This window comes from Thrips palmi, unplaced genomic scaffold (assembly GCF_012932325.1).
Source record: "Thrips palmi isolate BJ-2018 unplaced genomic scaffold, TpBJ-2018v1 HiC_scaffold_2, whole genome shotgun sequence".
In the NCBI taxonomy this organism is placed as follows: domain Eukaryota; kingdom Metazoa; phylum Arthropoda; class Insecta; order Thysanoptera; family Thripidae; genus Thrips; species Thrips palmi.
The window spans coordinates 6,585,341-6,605,672 of NW_023144629.1; the positions used below are offsets into that span (position 1 = coordinate 6,585,341).

Below are 20,332 nucleotides of genomic sequence, written 5' to 3' on the forward strand. Positions count from 1 at the left end.
TCGCGAGCGAGGAGGGGGTTCCATTGTTTACGCCCGGTGCCGCTGGCGCTGTTCCGAGGAGGGATTGTCGAATTCCGCGCAGGCTGCGCCTCATTGCCAGACACACGCACCAGCCCTCCCCGGCAGCCAGTCCTTATTATATTGTTTAGGATACGCGCTTCGTTTCTGGACTCGAGAGTAAAAGCGCGCTGACACCTTCATGTGTATAGTAGTTTTAAGTATGTTTCAAGTGTGAAGGTATCATTTGCTAAAAAATATGGAGACGCTTGACGCAATTTGGGATTTCGAACAAATGAGTGCCCAAAGCTCCACATTATTACCATCATGCCTGTAGAATTTTCTCCACGACGTCCTTCTCTGGCCTCGCCTGCAGGGTGGGCAACCCAACGGGCATTGGGCTGAGGCGATTAAAGTCCTCGAGAGGTTTTCGGCCTATAAATTGGCAGGACTGCGCCTCAAGAGTCAATCGACCATGCTGCTGCGCGAGAGTGTCATCCTGCTGTGCGCCCTGGCGGGTGAGTCACTGATCGAGAGTTGAGATTTAAAGTGGTGAAAATATTCCTCCGTTTCCGCGCATTTTGATCCTGTTTCGCGCGACTGTACGCTGTTTTCTTGGCAGGGGCGCTGTCGGTGCCGGCCAGGCTGAGGCGCGGCCTCGACGTGGGGCTGCAGATCATCGGCGGCGACACCGCGGACATCGCCGACTTCCCCTACCAGGTGCGTTGTTGGGTTATCGACATTCACTGCAGTCAAGTGGCAGAAGTTAGTTACCGTCTTGTACCTTTGAACCGCACCGCTATGAACAGCGGGACAGCCAGACAGCCAGACAAGCGGACAGGTAGACAGACGGACAGCCGGGCAGCCGGTCGACGATGACGGTCTAGGCCACCACGCTTCCGTCACGGGTCTATGGTTCGCGTCGTATGCGGATCGCCGCCGACGCGGCACTTTCTCAAATTCTAAAACGGGAGGTTGTTCTGGACAAGGTTGGGGTTTTCGGTCCGCTCCTCTTCAATTAAACCAATCAACCCAACCACCCTAACTAGAGCAAACTCCCGGCCGCGCTTCGCCACCTTGCTCTCTGTCCGCGTCCACGGCGAAGGTTGTCGAGGCAGTGTGTCACTGGCGCGCCATTCCATGAGTGCGGACGCGGCGGGGGCGCCGAGCCGAGATAAGTCTCAGCCGTGATTGCAAGATAAACGGTCCCGGCCACTTCATTTCCTTAAGTTACATAAAACACTTAAATACATATTCGTCATTTTGTCTGAATTTTTCAGTTAACTGTCTGTGAGCAGAGCATACTGCAAATCGAACTGTCTACTCAGTGTGTGGACAGTTTGCTAGTTTGTGGTGAACCCTGGACGATGACTATAGTAAACTTTACTTGCTGCAGGTTTCCATGGAGAAGTACGGCGAGCACGACTGTGGTGGATCCATCCTGAACAAGCAGTGGATCCTCACTGCGGCGCACTGCCTCTACAGGTGAGAGAGAGAGAGAGAGAGAGAGAGAGAGAGAGAGGAGAGAGAGAGAGAGAGAGAGAGAGAGAGAGAGAGGGAGAGAGAGAGAGAGAGAGAGAGAGAGAGAGAGAGGGAGAGGGAGAGAGAGAGAGAATGAGAGAGACTCACACCCACCGCCCTGCGAGTGCAGCAGCGTCAAGGCGACCGACGTGGGCGTGCGGTACGGCACCAGCACCCAGGGCCAGGGCGGCACACTGCTGGCCGCCAAGTTCGTCGGCTACCACGACAAGTACGTCCACGACCTGCACCAGCACGACGTGGGCCTCATCCAGGTGGACAAGGACATCGTCTTCTCCCTGCTGGCGCGGCCCATCGCCATGGTGGACGTCGACGCCGAGATCGACTCCTCCGCCGTCCTGATGGCCTCCGGCTGGGGTACCCTGCACGTGAGTAGAGTACACTGCAAAATCTCTCAATAACGTCGAGGAAAATTTTTAAAAAATAAATACAAAAATGAGGAATTAGTAAGTGAAGGACCGCGTTGAACGCTCGCACGCTCCGGCGAACGTGAAATCGGCCGTGAGTGCGACAAAGTCGAACAAAGTGGCCCCGCGACCGCGCCGCTCAAGTTCGCCCTGGCCAAAATGATTGCCCGCATTACACGGATCCGTTGCCTCGGTAAGTGGCCGAGAGGTTACTTACCGCCGTGCGTGGGGCGCTGCGGAGTCGCCTCCGTCGCTCTGTCTCTCTCGCACTCACGGGGCGTGCCTATGGGTGGGAGAGAGACAGAGCGACGAAGGCGACTCTCAGTGCGCTGGTGCTGGCGAAGCCCTTGACGGACTCGCGGCCACTTTCTTCCACTCTTTCCAGGGCAACGCGTCATCGGCGGGGAAAATGGAAACTTGACACTGATTATTTTGGCGAATTTTGTTTCCTCCAGTCCGGCGACTGGGAGGGCCCCACGCAGCTGTACGCCGTGCTGGTCCCCTACGTGCCGCGCGCCACCTGCCGCGTCTCCTACGGGTGGCTTGGCAAGGTCGTCGACGACTCCATGATCTGCGCCGGCGTCTCCGGCAAAGACACCTGCCAGGTGGGTGAGGTTAGACTAGGTTAAGTTGGGTTAACTTAGGTTCAGTTAGGTTCAGTTAGGTTCATCCTTTAGCATGCCTTTCTTACGGAGTGCGATTATCTGCCTTAGTTTGGAAGCACGCAAAGTTAATGAAAAGTCACAAATGTCTTTTGAAAAATCGTGTTTTGGGCCGACTTTAAGCAGCCACTGCGTCTGATCCGAGGCGGTATGTCGTCCTCCCTCAACGGGCATTTGGTCTTTGGACCTTCCTTTAGCATGGCTTTGTTACGGAGTGCGATTATCTGCCTTAGTTTGGGAGCAGTATTGACGAGAAGTGGATCAAAACGGTCTCAAATGTCCTTAAAAAATCGTGTTTTGGGCCGACTTTAAGCAGCCACTGCGTCTGATCCGAGGCGGTATTTCGTCCTCCCTCGACGGGCATTTGGTCTTTGGACCTTCCTTTAGCATGCCTTTGTTACGGAGTGCGATTATGCGTCTTAGTTTGGGAGCAGTATTGGCTCAAAGTTGATCAAAACAGTCAAAAATGCCTTTAAAGTCGCTTTTGATCAACTTTGAGACAATACTGCTCCCAAACTAAGGCCGATAATCGCACTCCGTAACAAAGGCATGCTAAAGGAAGGTCCAAAGACCAAATGCCCGTTGAAAAAGTACGAAGGCCCGCCTCTGATCAGACGCAGAGGCTGCTTAAAGTCAGCCCGTAGGGTTGCGAAATTTTTCCTGTGGGTCGCGGAAATATTTGGCTACAAATTTGGGGTCGCGAGCCGAAAAAGGTTCAGAACCGCTGGGTTAAATGAAGTTAAGTGATGGTCCCGGGACGATAACGCACTGCTTGTGGTGCTGCAGGGAGACTCCGGCGGCCCGCTGGTCAACGACCTGGGCATCCAGGTGGGCGTCGTCTCGTGGGGCCACGGCTGCGGCAGCCCCGGCTTCCCCGGCATCTACGCCGACCTGGCCAACGAGGAGAACCGCAAGTGGATCACGGACACCTCCGGCGTCGCGTAGAGCCCTCCCTGGCACCAAAGCGCCACTCGACACGCTCCATTCATTCCAAGTTAATGGTTAATAAAAATGTTTGTACTTTTTATTTCCAAGATCTTACTACGTTTATTGCCCTAGCACATTTCGCAAGGTTGTCACCCACTCAGTGCAGTGAGCACGTCCACACATCATGGAAACCTAACCTCTTGTTTGGATTGGGGGAAGCGGTTATAAATAGGTGCTCAAGGTGCGCTCAGGCAAGAAATGGGTCAACGGGACAAGGCGTCTTTTTTCTTCTTCACGGCTCATCTGTGGTCCTTTGGAGTCCTTAAACAGAGTTCATTCACAGGAGTGGAGCGGTGCGAACGTGACCCTCGGGTAGCAGTGCATGGCGGGGGTCAGTTGATAGCACCGAGAAATAATTATCGATGCACTTTCTGGCGGCCGGGTCGGATCCTCAGCCTCCTGGATCTGATCATTAGGAACCCAAACTCCCCCCCCCTCCAGGACGTCCAGAACCAGGCGTGTTCCCAGGGCTATCCTGGAGCATACCGGAGAGCGTGGCGGAGGGAGGAGGGGGGGGCTTCTATTTCTGGTTCCTTCCAGGAGACGACGACGAGTATGCCGTGGTATCGTAGGTCCTGCTTACAGGTGCTTCGTTTGCTGCGGCAGTAGCACACTGTAGGGCGGCGGCGGCAGCCGGAGCGTAGCGCCGCGTGCGTGTTAGTGCGTGCTCGCGCGTGCGTGTGTGTGTGAGTGTGTATGCCACGTCCCCGCCGGAGCGCCGCTAGGCGTGCTCGTGCCGGTGGTCAGTTCCTCAGTTCCTCCGGTTCTAGTCAGTGCTGGCGCTGCTGGCTGCCCGGCGCGTGGACAGGTCACCGACGGCGTCCTCCGATTCGAACTCCGAACTTCCCGCGCCAGACGGCGCCGCCAGACGCGTGGAGTAGCGCCAGCAGGTCGCGATTCGCACCCAGAGCGTCGTCGATACCCCCCGCCTCGCGACCGGTGACGCGGTGACCCGTCGCGCGGAGTACTCCCTCCCGGGCCGGGCGTCGAGATGGCCGTCAAGGCGGTTTAGCGTTTCCGCCCCGCGAGTGCCTAGGAGAGTGTGTGCACGCCATGTCGACGACGACGACCTGGCCGTCCTGCAGGCTGTGCGGGCGGCTCGGCGGCGCCGCGGTGCCCAGGACGCCGTCGGCGAGGCGGCGGCGGCGCTCCGCCGTGGCGCTCCTGCTCCTGGCCGCCACGATGCTCCTCATGAGGACGACGCCGGCCTCGGCGGCAGCAGGTGAGAGGGGCGGGCCGGCCAAGCCTTGCAGTCGCACAGTGCGCCAGAAGACCGGCCAGGCCGTCGAACAAAGTCCAAATGACGCCAAAATACCGTTTTGTAGGACGAAATTTTGATTCAAACCGGTCATAATGACCACCAAATGTCGACACGGCACGGCGAGCGTTTCTTGTTCTTTGGAGGCGGAAGTCGCAAGGCAGTTGTTACATTCTGATCCAAACCGGGGACCACTCCCTTTGAAAACTAAAGCCCTGTCCGGGCAGTCACTTTAGCAGTGTAGCGGAGCACGCGGTTCGCGCGTCACGGTGCCTGGGAGTGAAACCAAGAGTTTCTGCATGACGGCCCCTGGGCCGCATATGCGCAGAGAGATAATTATTGGCTCGAAATGGAAGAGGGTTGAACTCGATTCGGATCAGTCTCACACGCATTGTTCGATGATAGCACAAACGTGTTGCAAAAAAAAAGGGCAGAAAAAGCGCAAATATTTCACGTGTTTTGAGCCATAGCGATGCCATAATTGATTCATTTTCGAGCCGAATATACCGAATGGAATCTCGCTTAATATAGTTCATTTCGGTTCCAATATCTTTTTTTTTTTAAATTCATTTCGATTTGATCCGAAATTGCGAAATTTTCGCGCGCTTCTCACGATACTAGAGGGAAGTCCCACTGGCTTTTTTAGGGCGTTCGGAATGAGAAACGGACTTTTCGTTTCGATTCCGTTCCTCTGACCGGTTGACCGACGAAAATGGAACTGGCTGATCAACACGGGGCTCCTCCGCTTCCGGCTGGTCGTCTCGCCGTGGAAGTCGAGCAGGAAAGAGAATTTGGCGTGCGTGGCTCGCGCTGCGGTGCCGTGTGGTGCCGTGGTCAATGGCTGGAAACAAGGCCGGCGAAGACAGCCTGGCCCGAGGCTTTCACCCTCGGCTCCGGCAGAGTGTAGCAGTGTAGGCGCGCGCGTCATCACAGTGTGGCGTTACATGCTTCGGCCAAAAAGCTCGCGAAAGAAAAGGGGCAAAAATCGAGTTTCAGCCATCATTAGGCCGATGTCGGGAACGGTGTTTCTTTGGTGCTTTTGTGCGTTTGAGACAATGGTCCCTGCATCTCTCTGCGTCCCTCTCTCCTCTCTATGTTACCCCCCCCCCTCTCTCTCTCTCTTTGACTCTTTCGGCTGGCTGACTTGTTGATTCGGTGCCACCCTTGCCCGCTCGCTTCGGCGCCACTTGAAAAATCTCATTTCGTTCCCCGGTTAGCCAATTTGCCGGCAGACAGGAATCCCTGGCTTTACTCGAGACGGCCGCCCCGTCCCGCCCGCCTCCCTCGAGTGCCGCGTTTTGGCCGGACGGACGAAGAATCAACTCGCGAAAGTTTATGTTGTTGGCGGGGGCCGCCGCACTGTGATGTCAAAGTGTGGTAATGAATTCATTACGTTTAGGTCCGTTATCGTTGTAGTGGTGTGAAGTAGCATTTTCCAATCTTGAACAGAATGGCGAAAATTTCTTTGAATCAAATCAAACTAAACGCCTATTGATTCGATTCGGTCAGGAAAGTAACCGAACATGACATAGTTATGCCCAAAACGGATGATATTGGCACTCTCTCTCTGTTGTTTTGGGACCAACACACAATTCTCAAATTCCGCACGTTTGGTTCGTTTTCGAATGGAATCGGCCCAGGTTCGATTGGCTGTAACTGACGCGGTCCTCTCTCTGCCCCCAGAGGACGGCGCGGCCGAGGACGACGAGGAGGGCGGCGGGCTGCTGTCGCTGCTGCAGGCCATGGTGCGCGCCACGGCCAAGCGGCTGGGCTTCGGCCAGGCCGAGGAGCACGCCGGCGACGAGGACGCCGACGCCGCCGACCAGGACGACGACGAGGACGACGACGGCGGGGGCATGGCGCCGGCCGTGGCCGTGGCGGCAAGCGCCTCCAGCCCCAACCGGCGCGTCCGCTACCACGGCTACCAGCTGGTGCGCGTGCGGCTGCGCTCCAGGAAGCAGACGACGCAGCTGCAGCGGCTCGTGGAGCAGCAGCGCGGCGCCCAGCTGTGGCAGCACGCCCGCAGGAACCGCACCGCCGACGTCCTCATGCCGCCCGACCAGGCCGACGGCCTCAAGGACAGCCTCGACGACATGGGTCTGGGCTACACCGTGCTCAGCAGGGACGTCCAGGTGGGTGCGCCACCCGCAGTGGCGGAGGCGGCCAAAACTCTAGACGCGTTTTGAGCTCTATAGTCGCTGAACAGGACTCGAACCGAACGTGTGACCCCACCAATGGATTCCTCGGTCGGAGAGCAATCCATTGGTGGGGTCATACGCTCGGTTCGAGTCACGTTTAGCGACTCTGGAGGTGACACTGTTGTGGGGCTCCAGAGTGTGACCCCACCATTGGATTGCTCGCCGAGACGGCTTGGAGTCAAGCTTGGATTATATAGTGTACCTCCAATTATAGTGTAACAAAGTGAGGTGCGCGGCCAGCCCCTACTTGCGTTTGATGTCTCAGTGTGTGTGTGTGTGTGTGTGTGTGTGTGTGTGTGTGTGTGTGTGTGTGTGTGTGTGTGTGTGTGTGTGTGTGTGTGTGGCCGTGGCGCTTCCTAATCCGCTCCGGAATGTCTCCTCGCTCTTCTTTGACTCCATTGCAATTTCCTCGGCGACTCTCACACTCTCACAGGCAAAGACACTCACACACTCACTCACACACACACACACACACACACACACACACACACGCACGTTCTCTCAAAGAAGCTCGACGTACTCGACGGGCTCGACGTACTCGGCGACGTTGGCGCCACCTCCCGCGTGGCGCCGCTCCGTCTCCGCCGGTCTCTTTGCCGGTCTTTGCCGGTCTTTGACGCCCCGCGCACCAATCCCGTCCAATCTGCGTCGCTAATTTCCCTCGCGCTCTCTCGCACTCGGGGGGCTCTCTCGCACCCGGGCACAAAGGCCGAGACTTGGCGGAGCTGCCGCGTCTCTCGTTTTGCAGTGCAGGCGAGCTTGTGTCGGGCCCGGTCTAGCCCTTAGTGGTAATGGTAATGGAGCCACACTGCAGCCCGCTGCCCGGTGGGTTGCCTACGCGCCCGTTGACAGGGGCACCGGCTCGCTCGCTCACACCGTCGGTAGCGCGACGCTGCTGACGCGTTGGGTTGCAGGGTTAGAGTGAGCTCACGCACAGCAAAGACAAAAAAAATATCGTTATAATTCGGCAAAAAAAAAAACGGGGAAAATGAAGTTGGCTTGTTGGCGTTATGATTCCGGCACGCCATAAATCCAAAACAGCAGTAAATCTTGCGGCGTGGATTCGCAGCCGTAATCCCTCGCGGGGCCGACCTGAGTCGCGGAGATGAAAGGACGCCAAGGAGGAGGGGGGAGGGGGGGGGGAAAGCAGACGACGCATTGATGAAGGAATCGTCTGCCGCCGGTCTTGCGGGGCGCCGGCAGGGGGTTGGTGGCAGATCCAGGGTCTTCTCGTGTGCTCCCCGCGGTGTGTCTGTGTGTCTGTGTGTGTGTGAGGGGGATGCACGGATTCGGTTTGGCACCCCTTTGTGTACCGGGCGCGACCCCTCCACTCCACTCTATTGCACGCACGCTTGTCAATCCGAGAGAGGGAGTCGATTCCACCAAACTAGCGTGTCTAGTTGTCAGGAAATCATAAAGGTACACACACACGCGCGGCGTCTTTGCTTGTTGCGCGCGCACACACACACACAAGCACACACACACGCCGGGGTTGATCCCCAGCGTGTGAGCCGTAATGGCCTATTACCGGGAGCTTCCCCCTCGGTATTTGCGTGTGCACCATGTGCATCAGGCTGCGACGCGTCGACACCTTCTTGCTCACGTCGTTGCGATGCAGGGCGTGGCGCTGGCGTGCGGGTGGCGAAGGGTGGAGCAGAGTCGCGAGGGGGAGAGAGAGAGAAGGAGAGCAGAGCGAGAAGGGAGGACGCGCCTCGCGGTCCTCACAACAAAGTGGAGCTCGCCGAGTAAATAACTCGCAGCATATTTCGTCATCAGCGGGACTCCAATAATAACGACAAGTGTATCACTCCAGCCTGCCCCTTCTGTCTCTCTCTCGCTCCTTTTCAGGACGACAGAGTGCGAGAGAGAGAGACGGCCGCCTTTAAGGAGCAGAAACTAAGAAACTATTAAGGCGGTGCCCAACCGACCGCGAAGGCGGGCGGCATCATCTCCTAGCTGTCTCTCTCTCTCTCCTGGCCGGCCGGTTAATTTGCCGTCGTTTACCTCCTCGGTTGCCGCCCGGCCGAGCAGCTTTGCCTTCCGGTTTCAATAACAAACAACAACCCTTCCTCGTCGAGGGGGGCGGTGAAATGACGCATTCCGGATTCCCGGCCCCGGATTGAAACATTCTGCGGACCGATTCCGGGAGTCGTTTCCGTCGCTCTGTCTCTCTCGCACCTGCGCGGAACGTCCCACCAGTGCGAGAGAGACAGAGCGACGGAAACGACTCTCGGAGTCAGTCTGCTGAAAGGGTTTGATTGGGCGTCGCCCCGCCGGCCGCGCTGCCGCCGCTCGGCAAGAATGTCATCGGGAGCGGCGCGCCCCGCCGGATTCTCGGCTTATTACCTGCGTTTGCGCCGTTTTCGTCTCGTCGTTTCCCCGTTCGGGTCGCGGGCATTTTTCTTTTCGTCCGCCTCGTGTAATTGGGAATCTGATTAGAAAAGCGCCGGCCGAGTGATTGTGCGCGACTGTACTGTACTTTGGAAGCGAGTTTGAAAGGCAGTGTCGATGCCCCCCCCTCCTTTTCCAGGTCCGCGACATGGCGCGGCGCTCGTCTCGTGTTGGACGCGATTCACGCGGAGGTCGGAGAGGAGGTTCATTGTCCGCGAACACACATCCTCGCGGAGCTTCAGAAACCACATTCGGCCATTCTTTCATTATTCCTTATTCACAAAAGAAATGAAATAAAAAGAGAAAAGGAATGCTACCGCCGGCGGCGGGGTTTGAACCACAGCCGGGTTGGGGGTGTCTTTTTTTAGCAGATGATACCTTCACCGCACTTGAAACATACTTAAAAATACTGTACACATGAAGGTGTCAGCGTGCTTTTACTCTCGAGTCCAGAAACCAAGCGCGTATCCTAACAATATAATAGGGGCTGGCCGCCGGGGCGGGCTGGTGTGTCTGGCTGGCTGGCTGGCGGTGAGGCGCAGCCTGCGCGGACAATGGCACCCCCTACCCCCTCCTCGCGCGCGACGGCCCGCGCGCAACATTGACAATCCCTCTCCGCCTGCCACGTCTCAAAGGGTGGGTGACTCGGGCAGACCTCGGCTCTGCTCAGCTCGTGCCGGCTTCGGCGCCAGCTCGGCCTCGTTCGTTGAATGAGATTTTAAGAACTATCTTTGAAATGAGCCCATACTAATGAGCCCAGAAGAAAACCAAACGAGTATCATCTGCTTTCATTAACGTTCGTTGAATGAATATACGGCTTTTGGTCTGCCTCATACGGTTTTTTAATTTGCCGCATACGGTTTTTTGTTTGCCGTATACGGCTTTTGGTCTGCCTCATACGGTTTTTGATTTGCCGCATACGGTTTTTTGTTTGCCGTATACGGCTTTTGGTCTGCCTCATACGGTTTTTGATTTGCCGCATACGGTTTTTTGTTTGCCGTATACGGCTTTTGGTCTGCCTCATACGGTTTTTGATTTGCCGCATACGGTTTTTTGTTGGCGTATACGGCTTTTGGTCTGCCTCATACGGTTTTTGATTTGCCGCATACGGTTTTTTGTTTGCCGTATACGGCTTTTGGTCTGCCTCATACGGTTTTTGATTTGCCGCATACGGTTTTTTGTCTGCGTATACGGCTTTTGGTCTGCCTCATACGGTTTTTGATTTGCCGCATACGGTTTTTTGTTTGCCGTATACGGCTTTTGGTCTGCCTCATACGGTTTTTGATTTGCCGCATACGGTTTTTTGTTTGCCGTATACGGCTTTTGGTCTGCCTCATACGGTTTTTGATTTGCCGCATACGGTTTTTTGTTTGCCGTATACGGCTTTTGGTCTGCCTCATACGGTTTTTTATTTGCCCCATGCGGTTTTTTGTCTGCGTATACGGCTTTTGGTCTGCCTCATACGGTTTTTGATTTGCCGCATACGGTTTTTTGTTTGCCGTATACGGCTTTTGGTCTGCCTCATACGGTCTTTGATTTGCCGCATACGGTTTTTTGTTTGCCGTATACGGCTTTTGGTCTGCCTCATACGGGTTTTGATTTGCCGCATACGGTTTTTTGTTTGCCGTATACGGCTTTTGGTCTGCCTCATACGGTTTTTGATTTGCCGCATACGGTTTTTTGTTTGCCGTATACGGCTTTTGGTCTGCCTCATACGGTTTTTGATTTGCCGCATACGGTTTTTTGTTTGCCGTATACGGCTTTTGGTCTGCCTCATACGGTTTTTGATTTGCCGCATACGGTTTTTTGTTTGCCGTATACGGCTTTTGGTCTGCCTCATACGGTTTTTGATTTGCCGCATACGGTTTTTTGTCTGCGTATACGGCTTTTGGTCTGCCTCATACGGTTTTTGATTTGCCGCATACGGTTTTTTGTTTGCCGTATACGGCTTTTGGTCTGCCTCATACGGTTTTTGATTTGCCGCATACGGTTTTTTGTTTGCCGTATACGGCTTTTGGTCTGCCTCATACGGTTTTTGATTTGCCGCATACGGTTTTTTGTTTGCGTATACGGCTTTTGGTCTGCCTCATACGGTTTTTGATTTGCCGCATACGGTTTTTTGTTTGCCGTATACGGCTTTTGGTCTGCCTCATACGGTTTTTGATTTGCCGCATACGGTTTTTTGTTTGCCGTATACGGCTTTTGGTCTGCCTCATACGGTTTTTGATTTGCCGCATACGGTTTTTTGTTTGCCGTATACGGCTTTTGGTCTGCCTCATACGGTTTTTGATTTGCCGCATACGGTTTTTTGTTTGCGTATACGGCTTTTGGTCTGCCTCATACGGTTTTTGATTTGCCGCATACGGTTTTTTGTTTGCCGTATACGGCTTTTGGTCTGCCTCATTCGGTTTTTGATTTGCCGCATACGGTTTTTTGTTTGCCGTATACGGCTTTTGGTCTGCCTCATACGGTTTTTGATTTGCCGCATACGGTTTTTTGTTTGCCGTATACGGCTTTTGGTCTGCCTCATACGGTTTTTGATTTGCCGCATACGGTTTTTTGTTTGCCGTATACGGCTTTTGGTCTGCCTCATACGGTTCTTGATTTGCCGCATACGGTTTTGTGTTTGCGTATACGGCTTTTGGTCTGCCTCATACGGTTTTGATTTGCCGCATACGGTTTTTTGTTTGCCGTATACGGCTTTTGGTCTGCCTCATACGGTTTTTGATTTGCCGCATACGGTTTTTTGTTTGCCGTATACGGCTTTTGGTCTGCCTCATACGGTTTTTGATTTGCCGCATACGGTTTTTTGTTTGCCGTATACGGCTTTTGGTCTGCCTCATACGGTTTTTGATTTGCCGCATATTGTTTTTTGTCTGCGTAGACGGCTTTTGGTCTGCCTCATACGGTTTTTGATTTGCCGCATACGGTTTTTTGTCTGCGTATACGGCTTTTGGTCTGCCTCATACGGTTTTTGATTTGCCGCATACGGTTTTTTGTTTGCGTATACGGCTTTTGGTCTGCCTCATACGGTTTTTGATTTGCCGCATACGGTTTTTTGTTTGCCGTATACGGCTTTTGGTCTGCCTCATACGGTCTTTGATTTGCCGCATACGGTTTTTTGTTTGCCGTATACGGCTTTTGGTCTGCCTCATACGGGTTTTGATTTGCCGCATACGGTTTTTTGTTTGCCGTATGCGGCTTTTGGTCTGCCTCATACGGTTTTTGATTTGCCGCATACGGTTTTTTGTTTGCCGTATACGGCTTTTGGTCTGCCTCATACGGTTTTTGATTTGCCGCATACGGTTTTTTGTTTGCCGTATACGGCTTTTGGTCTGCCTCATACGGTTTTTGATTTGCCGCATACGGTTTTTTGTTTCCGTATACGGCTTTTGGTCTGCCTCATACGGTTTTTGATTTGCCGCATACGGTTTTTTGTTTGCCGTATACGGCTTTTGGTCTGCCTCATACGGTTTTTGATTTGCCGCATACGGTTTTTTTTTTGCGTATACGGCTTTTGGTCTGCCTCATACGGTTTTTGATTTGCCGCATACGGTTTTTTGTTTGCCGTATACGGCTTTTGGTCTGCCTCATACGGTTTTTGATTTGCCGCATACGGTTTTTAGCAGATGATACCTTCACCACACTTGAAACATACTTAACAATACTGTACACATGAAGGTGTCAGCGTGCTTTTACTCTCGAGTCTAGAAACCAAGCGCGTATCCTAACAATATAATAGGGGCTGGCCGCCGGGGCGGGCTGGTGTGTCTGGCTGGCTGGCTGGCTGGCGGTGAGGCGCAGCCTGCGCGGACGTCTCAAAGGGTGGGTGACTCGGGCAGACCTCGGCTCTGCTCAGCTCGTGCCGGCTTCGGCGCCAGCTCGGCCTCGTTCGTTGAATGAGATTTTAAGAACTATCTTTGGAATGAGCCCATACTAATGAGCCCAGAAGAAAACCAAACGAGTATCATCTGCTTTCATTAACGTTCGTTGAATGAGATTTTTTGTAAACCGCGGAGCTGGATGCGAGTGGACGACATGATGTTTTATTAGCTTCCTCGCCCACGCCCATCCCTACCACTCCAGACGAGGGGTGGGTGGGGTGCAGGGTACCTCCGTGGCGGTGGCTTGGCTGAGGTGGCGCGGAGGGGTGCGGCGGGGTGCGGCGGGGTGCGGCGGGGTGCGGCGGGGTGCGGCGGGGTGCGGCGGGGTGCGGCGGGGTGCGGCGGGGTGCGGCGGGGTGCGGCGGGGTGCGGCGGGGTGCGGCGGGGTGCGGCGGGGTGCGGCGGGGTGCGGCGGGGTGCTCACCCCTTCCTGGTCCGCGGGCGCAGCGCCAGATTGAACCTGTCTGCGTTGGCGCTCGGTCCGCCCCTCTGGAGACCCTCCCCGTGCACTTGTCGCCCCGTCGGCACCGCGCGACCGCCGCGCAAGTTTGCCGCCTCCCCGACGGCATGCCCCCTCTAGGGGCAGCGCGCTGAGGGATGGAGCCGAGCGAGACGCCGAGTCCCCCGTCGGCGGACATCGGGGTGCCCCCGCACGACGCCGACCCCGTCGACGGTGACCCCGCGGCGACCTGCGCGGTGCCTGTGGAGCCGGCCACGCCGCCGTCCTCGCCACCACGCCGCCGACGCGCGGAGGCCGACGTGGTGCCGCTGGCCACGCTGCTGGAGCTGCGGTCGTACCTGCGCGCCTCCTCGCAGACCATGGGGCTGGCCGTGACCGTGCAGAGCCCCATGACGGCCACGCACTTGTTCTGCTCGACGGCGCTGTGGGCGCACACGGCGACGCGCGCGCGCCGGGCGGGCCGCCACCGAGAGTGCCAGGTGTCGCGCGTCGCCGCCTTCCTGGTGCTGGCCGCGGCCGCGACCGTCTTCGGCGTGCTGCCGCTGCCGCCCTGGCCGCTGGACGCCGTCAGCAACGCCGTGGTGCTGTTCAACATCCTGGCCGTGCTCACGTGCAAGCTGCTGTGCCGCGTGCTGCCGCCGCGCTGCAACGTGGCCGTCATGATGGTGGTGGCCGTGGTGGGCTGCGGGCTCGCCGTCGTGCCGTGCCTCTACGCGCTCCGCGAGTACGGCCCCGTGGCCCTGTTCAAGACCCCCGAGACCGAGGCCGTGGTCCCCGTCCCCGCGCCGCCGCCTCGCCCCACCGGCAAGCCCGTCCGCCCCCGCGGCACGCCGAGGCCGAGGCCGCGAGGCGTGTCGCTGCGAGAGCGAGGCCGAGGCCGAGGCCACGCCGAGCAAGCTGGGTAAGGTTAAGCGCCACCTGTGGCACCGCGCCACGCCACGACGGCACAGTCCCCCAGTTTCCCGCCAACCGCGGCGCGCGGCGCGACGGGGCTCCAGACGGGGCTCCAGACGGGGCGCGCTGCCGCCTGGGAGGTAGGCCTCGCCACGCACAGCGCTGCGCGACGGCGGCCTACGCGCACGGCGCTCCGACGCGAGCGCTAAATTCACCCCTTCACCCCGTCACTAATGTCGTCTTCTTTTTTGTTCCCTCCAGAAAATAATCGCGTTCCAGAACCCTCCCCGGGCGGCGGGGCGCGTCAACAGGGTGCGCCGGAAGGGCCACCCCTACACCTGGAAGCGGTACCACCGCTACGAAGGTACGCCCCACGCCTCACAGTGGCCCAGATGTCGCTGGCGGTCCTGAGAACGGCGAGTGCCTTTGTTGCAGACATGACGAGCTACATGTTCTACCTGGCGTCGGCGTACCCGCAGAACGCGCAGGTCATCACCATCGGCTCCACCAGCGAGGGCCGGCCGCTGTTCGTGCTCAAGGTGTTCTCCAACGACGAGCTGCAGCCGCGGTCCAGGAACGCGACGACGACGCGCGCCAAGCGGGCCAAGCGCGCCAGCTACCACAAGCCGGCCATCTGGGTCGACGCAGGTAAACTGAGCTTTGGTTCCAACTGAAAGTGAGTCCCTGGCGGGTATTCGAACCGCGGTCCTCCCTGTTGCAGGCTCGCACGCGCGCGAGTGGATCGGCCCGGCCGTGGCGATGTACCTGTGCATGCAGCTGGTGGAGCGGTTCCTGGACCACCCGCACCTGGTGACGGACGCGGACTGGTACATCCTGCCCGTGCTCAACCCGGACGGCTACGAGTACTCGCACACGGTGGACCGGCTGTGGCGCAAGACGCGCTCCACGCCCGAGCTGGCCACGGGCCGCCTCTTCTCGCCGCGCAGCCCCTGCGACGGCGTGGACCTGAACCGCAACTGGGACTTCAACTGGGGCGACCGGAAGGGTGCCGCCGACGACCCCTGCAAGCAGACCTACGCCGGGCCCAGGCCCTTCTCGGAGCCCGAGGCCAGGGCGGCCGCCGACTTCATCCTGGGCCGCAAGGAGCGCATCCAGGTAGGGCGGGGCCTCCTTTGTTACGGAGTGCGACTAGCCGCCTTAGTTTGGGAGCGGTTTTGCAGCAAAGTTTGTCTAAACGGTAGCAAATGTGTGAAAATCGTGGAAATGATGCATCGCGTAACCCCTTTCTTTGCTGGCAGGTGTTCCTCACCTTCCACTCGTACTCCCAGATGTTCCTGCTGCCCGAGGACGCGTCCTTCCGGCGGCTGCCGGACCACCAGGAGCTGTACAACAAGGCCCTGATCGCGGCCAGGGCCATCGGGCGCGTCCGCGGCACGCGCTACCAGATCGGCACCGCGTCGGAGCTGCTGTACACCATCTCGGGTGAGTGACGCCTGCTGGGTAGGCCGCCCATCGCGCACCGCCACCGAGGCGAGGTGCAGTGCAAGTCAACGCAGTGTAGCCACAAGAAGAGTCGAAAATCCCCCCGGGAGATGCACCCATGAGAGGGTTGCCAACCTCAGCGTGCCCACTACGCTTTGCTCCAAGGGGTAACCAACTCAAGATTTTCATGTACACTGATTATATTTAGAGTATGATTACATGTGATTTCTTTTGATTATTTTATTATTTATCACTAATTATGGGAGTTTATTATGTTGATTATAAGGAAATATTGGGGATTATTAGAGCGCCGACCTCGGAAAGCTGTTAAAGTGTCGGAAATTCAATATTGGTAACTTTGGGCAGCCACTGCGTCAAATTTAGTTGCGGTCAAAGGCCTCCCTCGACGCCTTACTATTCTGAAGACCCTACTCTTTCATGCCCCGCCTCGGGAAAGCTTTGACCGCTGATAGTTTGGGAGCAGTGGTCTCGCAAAAATGGTCAAAAAGTGAATGAATTTCAGAAAATCACCGTTTTTGCTGACTTTGAGCGGTCACTGCATCCAATTTAGTTGCGGTCAAAGGCCTCCCTCGACGCCTTACTATTCTGAAGACACTACTCTTTCATGCCCCGCCTCGGGAAAGCTTTGACCGCTGATAGTTTGGGAGCAGTGGTCTCGCAAAAATGGTCAAAAAGTGAATGAATTTCAGAAAATCACCGTTTTTGCTGACTTTGAGCGGTCACTGCATCCAATTTAGTTGCGGTCAAAGGCCTCCCTCGACGCCTTACTATTCTGAAGACACTACTCTTTCATGCCCCGCCTCGGGAAAGCTTTGACCGCTGATAGTTTGGGAGCAGTGGTCTCGCAAAAATGGTCAAAAAGTGAATGAATTTCAGAAAATCACCGTTTTTGCTGACTTTGAGCGGTCACTGCATCCAATTTAGTTGCGGTCAAAGGCCTCCCTCGACGCCTTACTATTCTGAAGACACTACTCTTTCATGCCCCGCCTTGGGAAGGCTTTGACCGCTGATAGTTTGGGAGCAGTGGTCTCGCAAAAATGGTCAAAAAGTGAATGAATTTCAGAAAATCACCGTTTTTGCTGACTTTGAGCGGTCACTGCATCCAATTTAGTTGCGGTCAAAGGCCTCCCTCGACGCCTTACTATTCTGAAGACACTACTCTTTCATGCCCCGCCTCGGGAAAGCTTTGACCGCTGATAGTTTGGGAGCAGTGGTCTCGCAAAAATGGTCAAAAGAAGTGATTGAATCCCCGAAAGTATGATTGTCATTTCATTGGATGATGTTGATTATTTCACTGATTACCAACTAGACGTGCAATGATTATCTTGAGTTGGGTACCCCTTGCTTTGCTCTCGAGAAGTTGTCTTGTGGGTGGGCTGGGGTGGCAACCCTTTGGACCTTGGTGCATCGTGGTAATATTTCCCTACTTTGGTGGTCAAAACAGCCTAGGGAAGCGGCGCGGCCGGGACTCCCGCTTCTGATTTTCGAAACTTCGCGACTGACTGTTCCGTTCTGTTGGCAGGGAGCTCGGACAGCTGGGCCAAGTCGGTGGCGGGCATCAAGTACTCGTACACCATGGAGCTGCCGGACCGCGGCCGCTACGGCTTCCTGCTGCCGGCCTCCCTCATCAAGCCCACCGCCAAGGAGACGTTCATTGGCGTCAAGGAGCTGGTGCAGGCCATCGTCTGCAGGCCCTACTAGGCCCAACTGGAGCCCTTCTGGGCCCTACCAGAGCTCCACTGCAGCGCCAACCAAGTGGACGCGGCTAGGGGTGTGTCCAGGACGGCGTACGTCGCAAAAGTCGCCTGCTTACAGGGGTGAAGTGCGACTCTGCCTACCTTCCAAGCGGCGTCTTCACCACCTTCAAGGAGGCTACCCTCCCGCTCCCCCTCCCATGTGGCCGTCAGCCGTTGTGTGTGAACGGAAATGGACCGTTGGTTTTTCTACAGCAGGTGTGTGCATGTGTACATTTTGAGGAAAAATGTGGAGTTTTAAGGCCGTTCTCGCATCGTAAGTAATTGTTTGAAGTGGGACTTCGACGCGGCGCGGGGCGTCCAGTGATCAGGGGATTAGGTGTGAGTAATTTATTTTGTCCATGGATTTCGAGTTGTGGATGTCACTTTCTTGAAGTTGTCTCTGTTCTTTGTCAAGTAAGTTCATAAGGCCTATTTTATACAAAAGTGGATTTGTGCGTATTTTCGAATTCTATTTTTACACGATATTTTAAGTCTTAGTGGTGTAAATAAAATGCGGAATGTAACATGTTCGACCTAGTTATCCGTATACGTTTGTGTAAATTCCTTTTCTAAGGACATCGCATTTCAAAACTGGTGATCGCTTATGATTATCTCTGTCTTGGCACTCTGTGAAAACTTTTTTCTGACTTCTGGTGTACAAACCGAAGCGGACCGCAGTGCGGAGGGCCCCTCTCTTCCTGGTGTGCCATTCTCGATGTATATACACTAGTAATACACATATCGTCGGCTTTTAGTGTAGGTCCCTGCTAATTAATTCTCATTAAACTGTTTCTAAGCGCACTTACATTGCCGTTCTTGTCCCTCTCATGTCCCCCACGACACACACACACACACACACACGTGACTTTTTCCGACTGATAGCACACTGTATGCGGCGCTGGCGCCCTGGCGTCGCGCGCACTCCTGTTCTGTTTTGTCCGCCACAGTTTATCTTTGGCGTGTCGCTGGCTATCGTCGGACAGCGATCGCGACAGGGCCGGCATTGTTCTGGCCCAGATTGATCCAGCTCGGATTAAACCGCGATTATTCGATTATTGGAACGGGGTGGTTCCACGCGATATTGGCGCGGTCACGCGAGGCGGCGACAACGAGTGTCGCATCCACTTTCCTCCACTTTTAATTATTTTTTTCTCTCCTTTGACCTTATTCTATTTCCATGCGTTACTCGTGTCATCCCGTCCCTAGTTGTTGATCACTTTCCAGCCTTTCTCCTCTGCTGATGCTGCCTGGAAGTGGATGGGGCGGGGCGGGGTGGGGCGGGGCGGGGCGGGGTGGGGCCCACCGGTGGTGGGGCGGGGTGAGGCCTCCCCACTCGCGGCCGCGGCCCCGGCTCGGCTCTGGGCGCGGGGTCCGGCTGGGCTCGCGCGCGCGGGCGCTGCGCTCGGCTGCGGCCGGCTCGAGCCTCGCGAGGCCCGAGACGCTAAGAGCTGAGCTCTGCCGCCTGCCGCGCCGCGCCACTCCACGCTGCGAAGGGCCTTACTGCGAGCCGAGCCGAGCCGAGCCGAGCCGAGCCGGGCCTTGGCGCGGTGCAGTGGAGTGGCCCAGTGAGGTGCAGACGACCAACGTACCAAGGTGTTCCCACCTGCCTGTCTAGGCTTTGCCGCCGTGTGTTGTGCCGTGCGTGTGTGCGTCCGTGCGTATCCGCGTGTGTGGCACACTGTGTGCCGTGCTGTGCCGCAGACCCCCGCGCGTGTTTGCTGGCTGGCCCACCCCGCCAGTGCCGCCGCCGGCCGTAGTGCAACTGTCACTTGTTCACCATGCCGCCCCCAGGATAAGGCGAAGAGGGTCCACCCCCGCCGTGACCACCAGCCCGGCGCCCCTGCAGCGCCCGGCCGCCAGTGCTTGTGTGTGTGTTGGTGTGTGTGTGTGTCATTGTGCGCGCGTCGTTTTGTGATTCGGTTGGTGTGCCGACCGGAAGAGGTATATGTAGTGGTGGCTCGCCGTGCGCTTACCTTGTGCCCGCGAGACTCACCTTGACACCTCGACACCCACCGCCACCGCCGCGGCGGCAGCGGCAGCAGCCTGCTGGCCATACACCGTTCGCTTATTTGTGGATTACCTTTCTGGAACCTGCCCGGCCACACCGCTCGCCTGCACTGGCCGCCCCGTGAAATGTAAGTTGTTGTTTTGTCGTTGTTGCTGAGGTTGTTGTTGGGAACGGGGTTGCCTACCTCCTGCTGACGTCAGCCGGGCGGCCTCTGCCGATTCGCGCGTTCCCCTTGTCAGGAAGGCACTTTCCCGTTGGCCTGCCGTGCCCTGCCCTTGCAGTGGCGTGGCGTGCCCGCGTCTGGGTTTATCAGCTCCAAAATGTCCTGGCCTGCCTGGCGGCGTCTTGTTGTCGCGTTCCGATCCAACGACGTGGAGGGCGCAGCCAGTCCACCTGTGCAAAACAATGCGCGTGAGCCCCGCCGCCACCCCGCCCCGCCCCGCGGCC

At 56.5% G+C, this 20,332-nt stretch overlaps 3 protein-coding genes across 3 annotated transcripts in view; all 3 read left to right on the top strand.

Moving 5' to 3' along the window:
• The first annotated feature begins 451 nt into the window (after nt 1-451).
• LOC117647348 (trypsin-3-like) lies at nt 452-3,599 on the top strand. The gene is made up of 6 exons (XM_034389068.1): nt 452-515; nt 620-717; nt 1,394-1,482; nt 1,649-1,904; nt 2,399-2,548; nt 3,392-3,599. Exons 1-6 carry the CDS (start codon nt 473-475, stop codon nt 3,548-3,550), a joined length of 795 nt encoding a protein of 264 aa, XP_034244959.1. The 5' UTR covers nt 452-472; the 3' UTR covers nt 3,551-3,599.
• A 3,263-nt stretch (nt 3,600-6,862) lies between these two features.
• LOC117647347 (carboxypeptidase B-like) lies at nt 6,863-18,676 on the top strand. The gene is made up of 6 exons (XM_034389067.1): nt 6,863-6,982; nt 14,939-15,041; nt 15,113-15,325; nt 15,399-15,793; nt 15,937-16,120; nt 17,664-18,676. The coding sequence occupies exons 1-6, from the start codon at nt 6,899-6,901 to the stop codon at nt 17,840-17,842; spliced, it is 1,158 nt and encodes a 385-aa protein (XP_034244958.1). The 5' UTR covers nt 6,863-6,898; the 3' UTR covers nt 17,843-18,676.
• A 737-nt stretch (nt 18,677-19,413) lies between these two features.
• LOC117646712 overlaps nt 19,414-20,332 on the top strand; it is an 88,610-nt gene continuing 87,691 nt past the window's right edge. The window contains exon 1 of the mRNA XM_034387843.1: nt 19,414-20,012. The gene's annotated coding sequence lies outside the window, so the exon portion shown is untranslated. The remainder of the gene's footprint in view (nt 20,013-20,332) is intronic.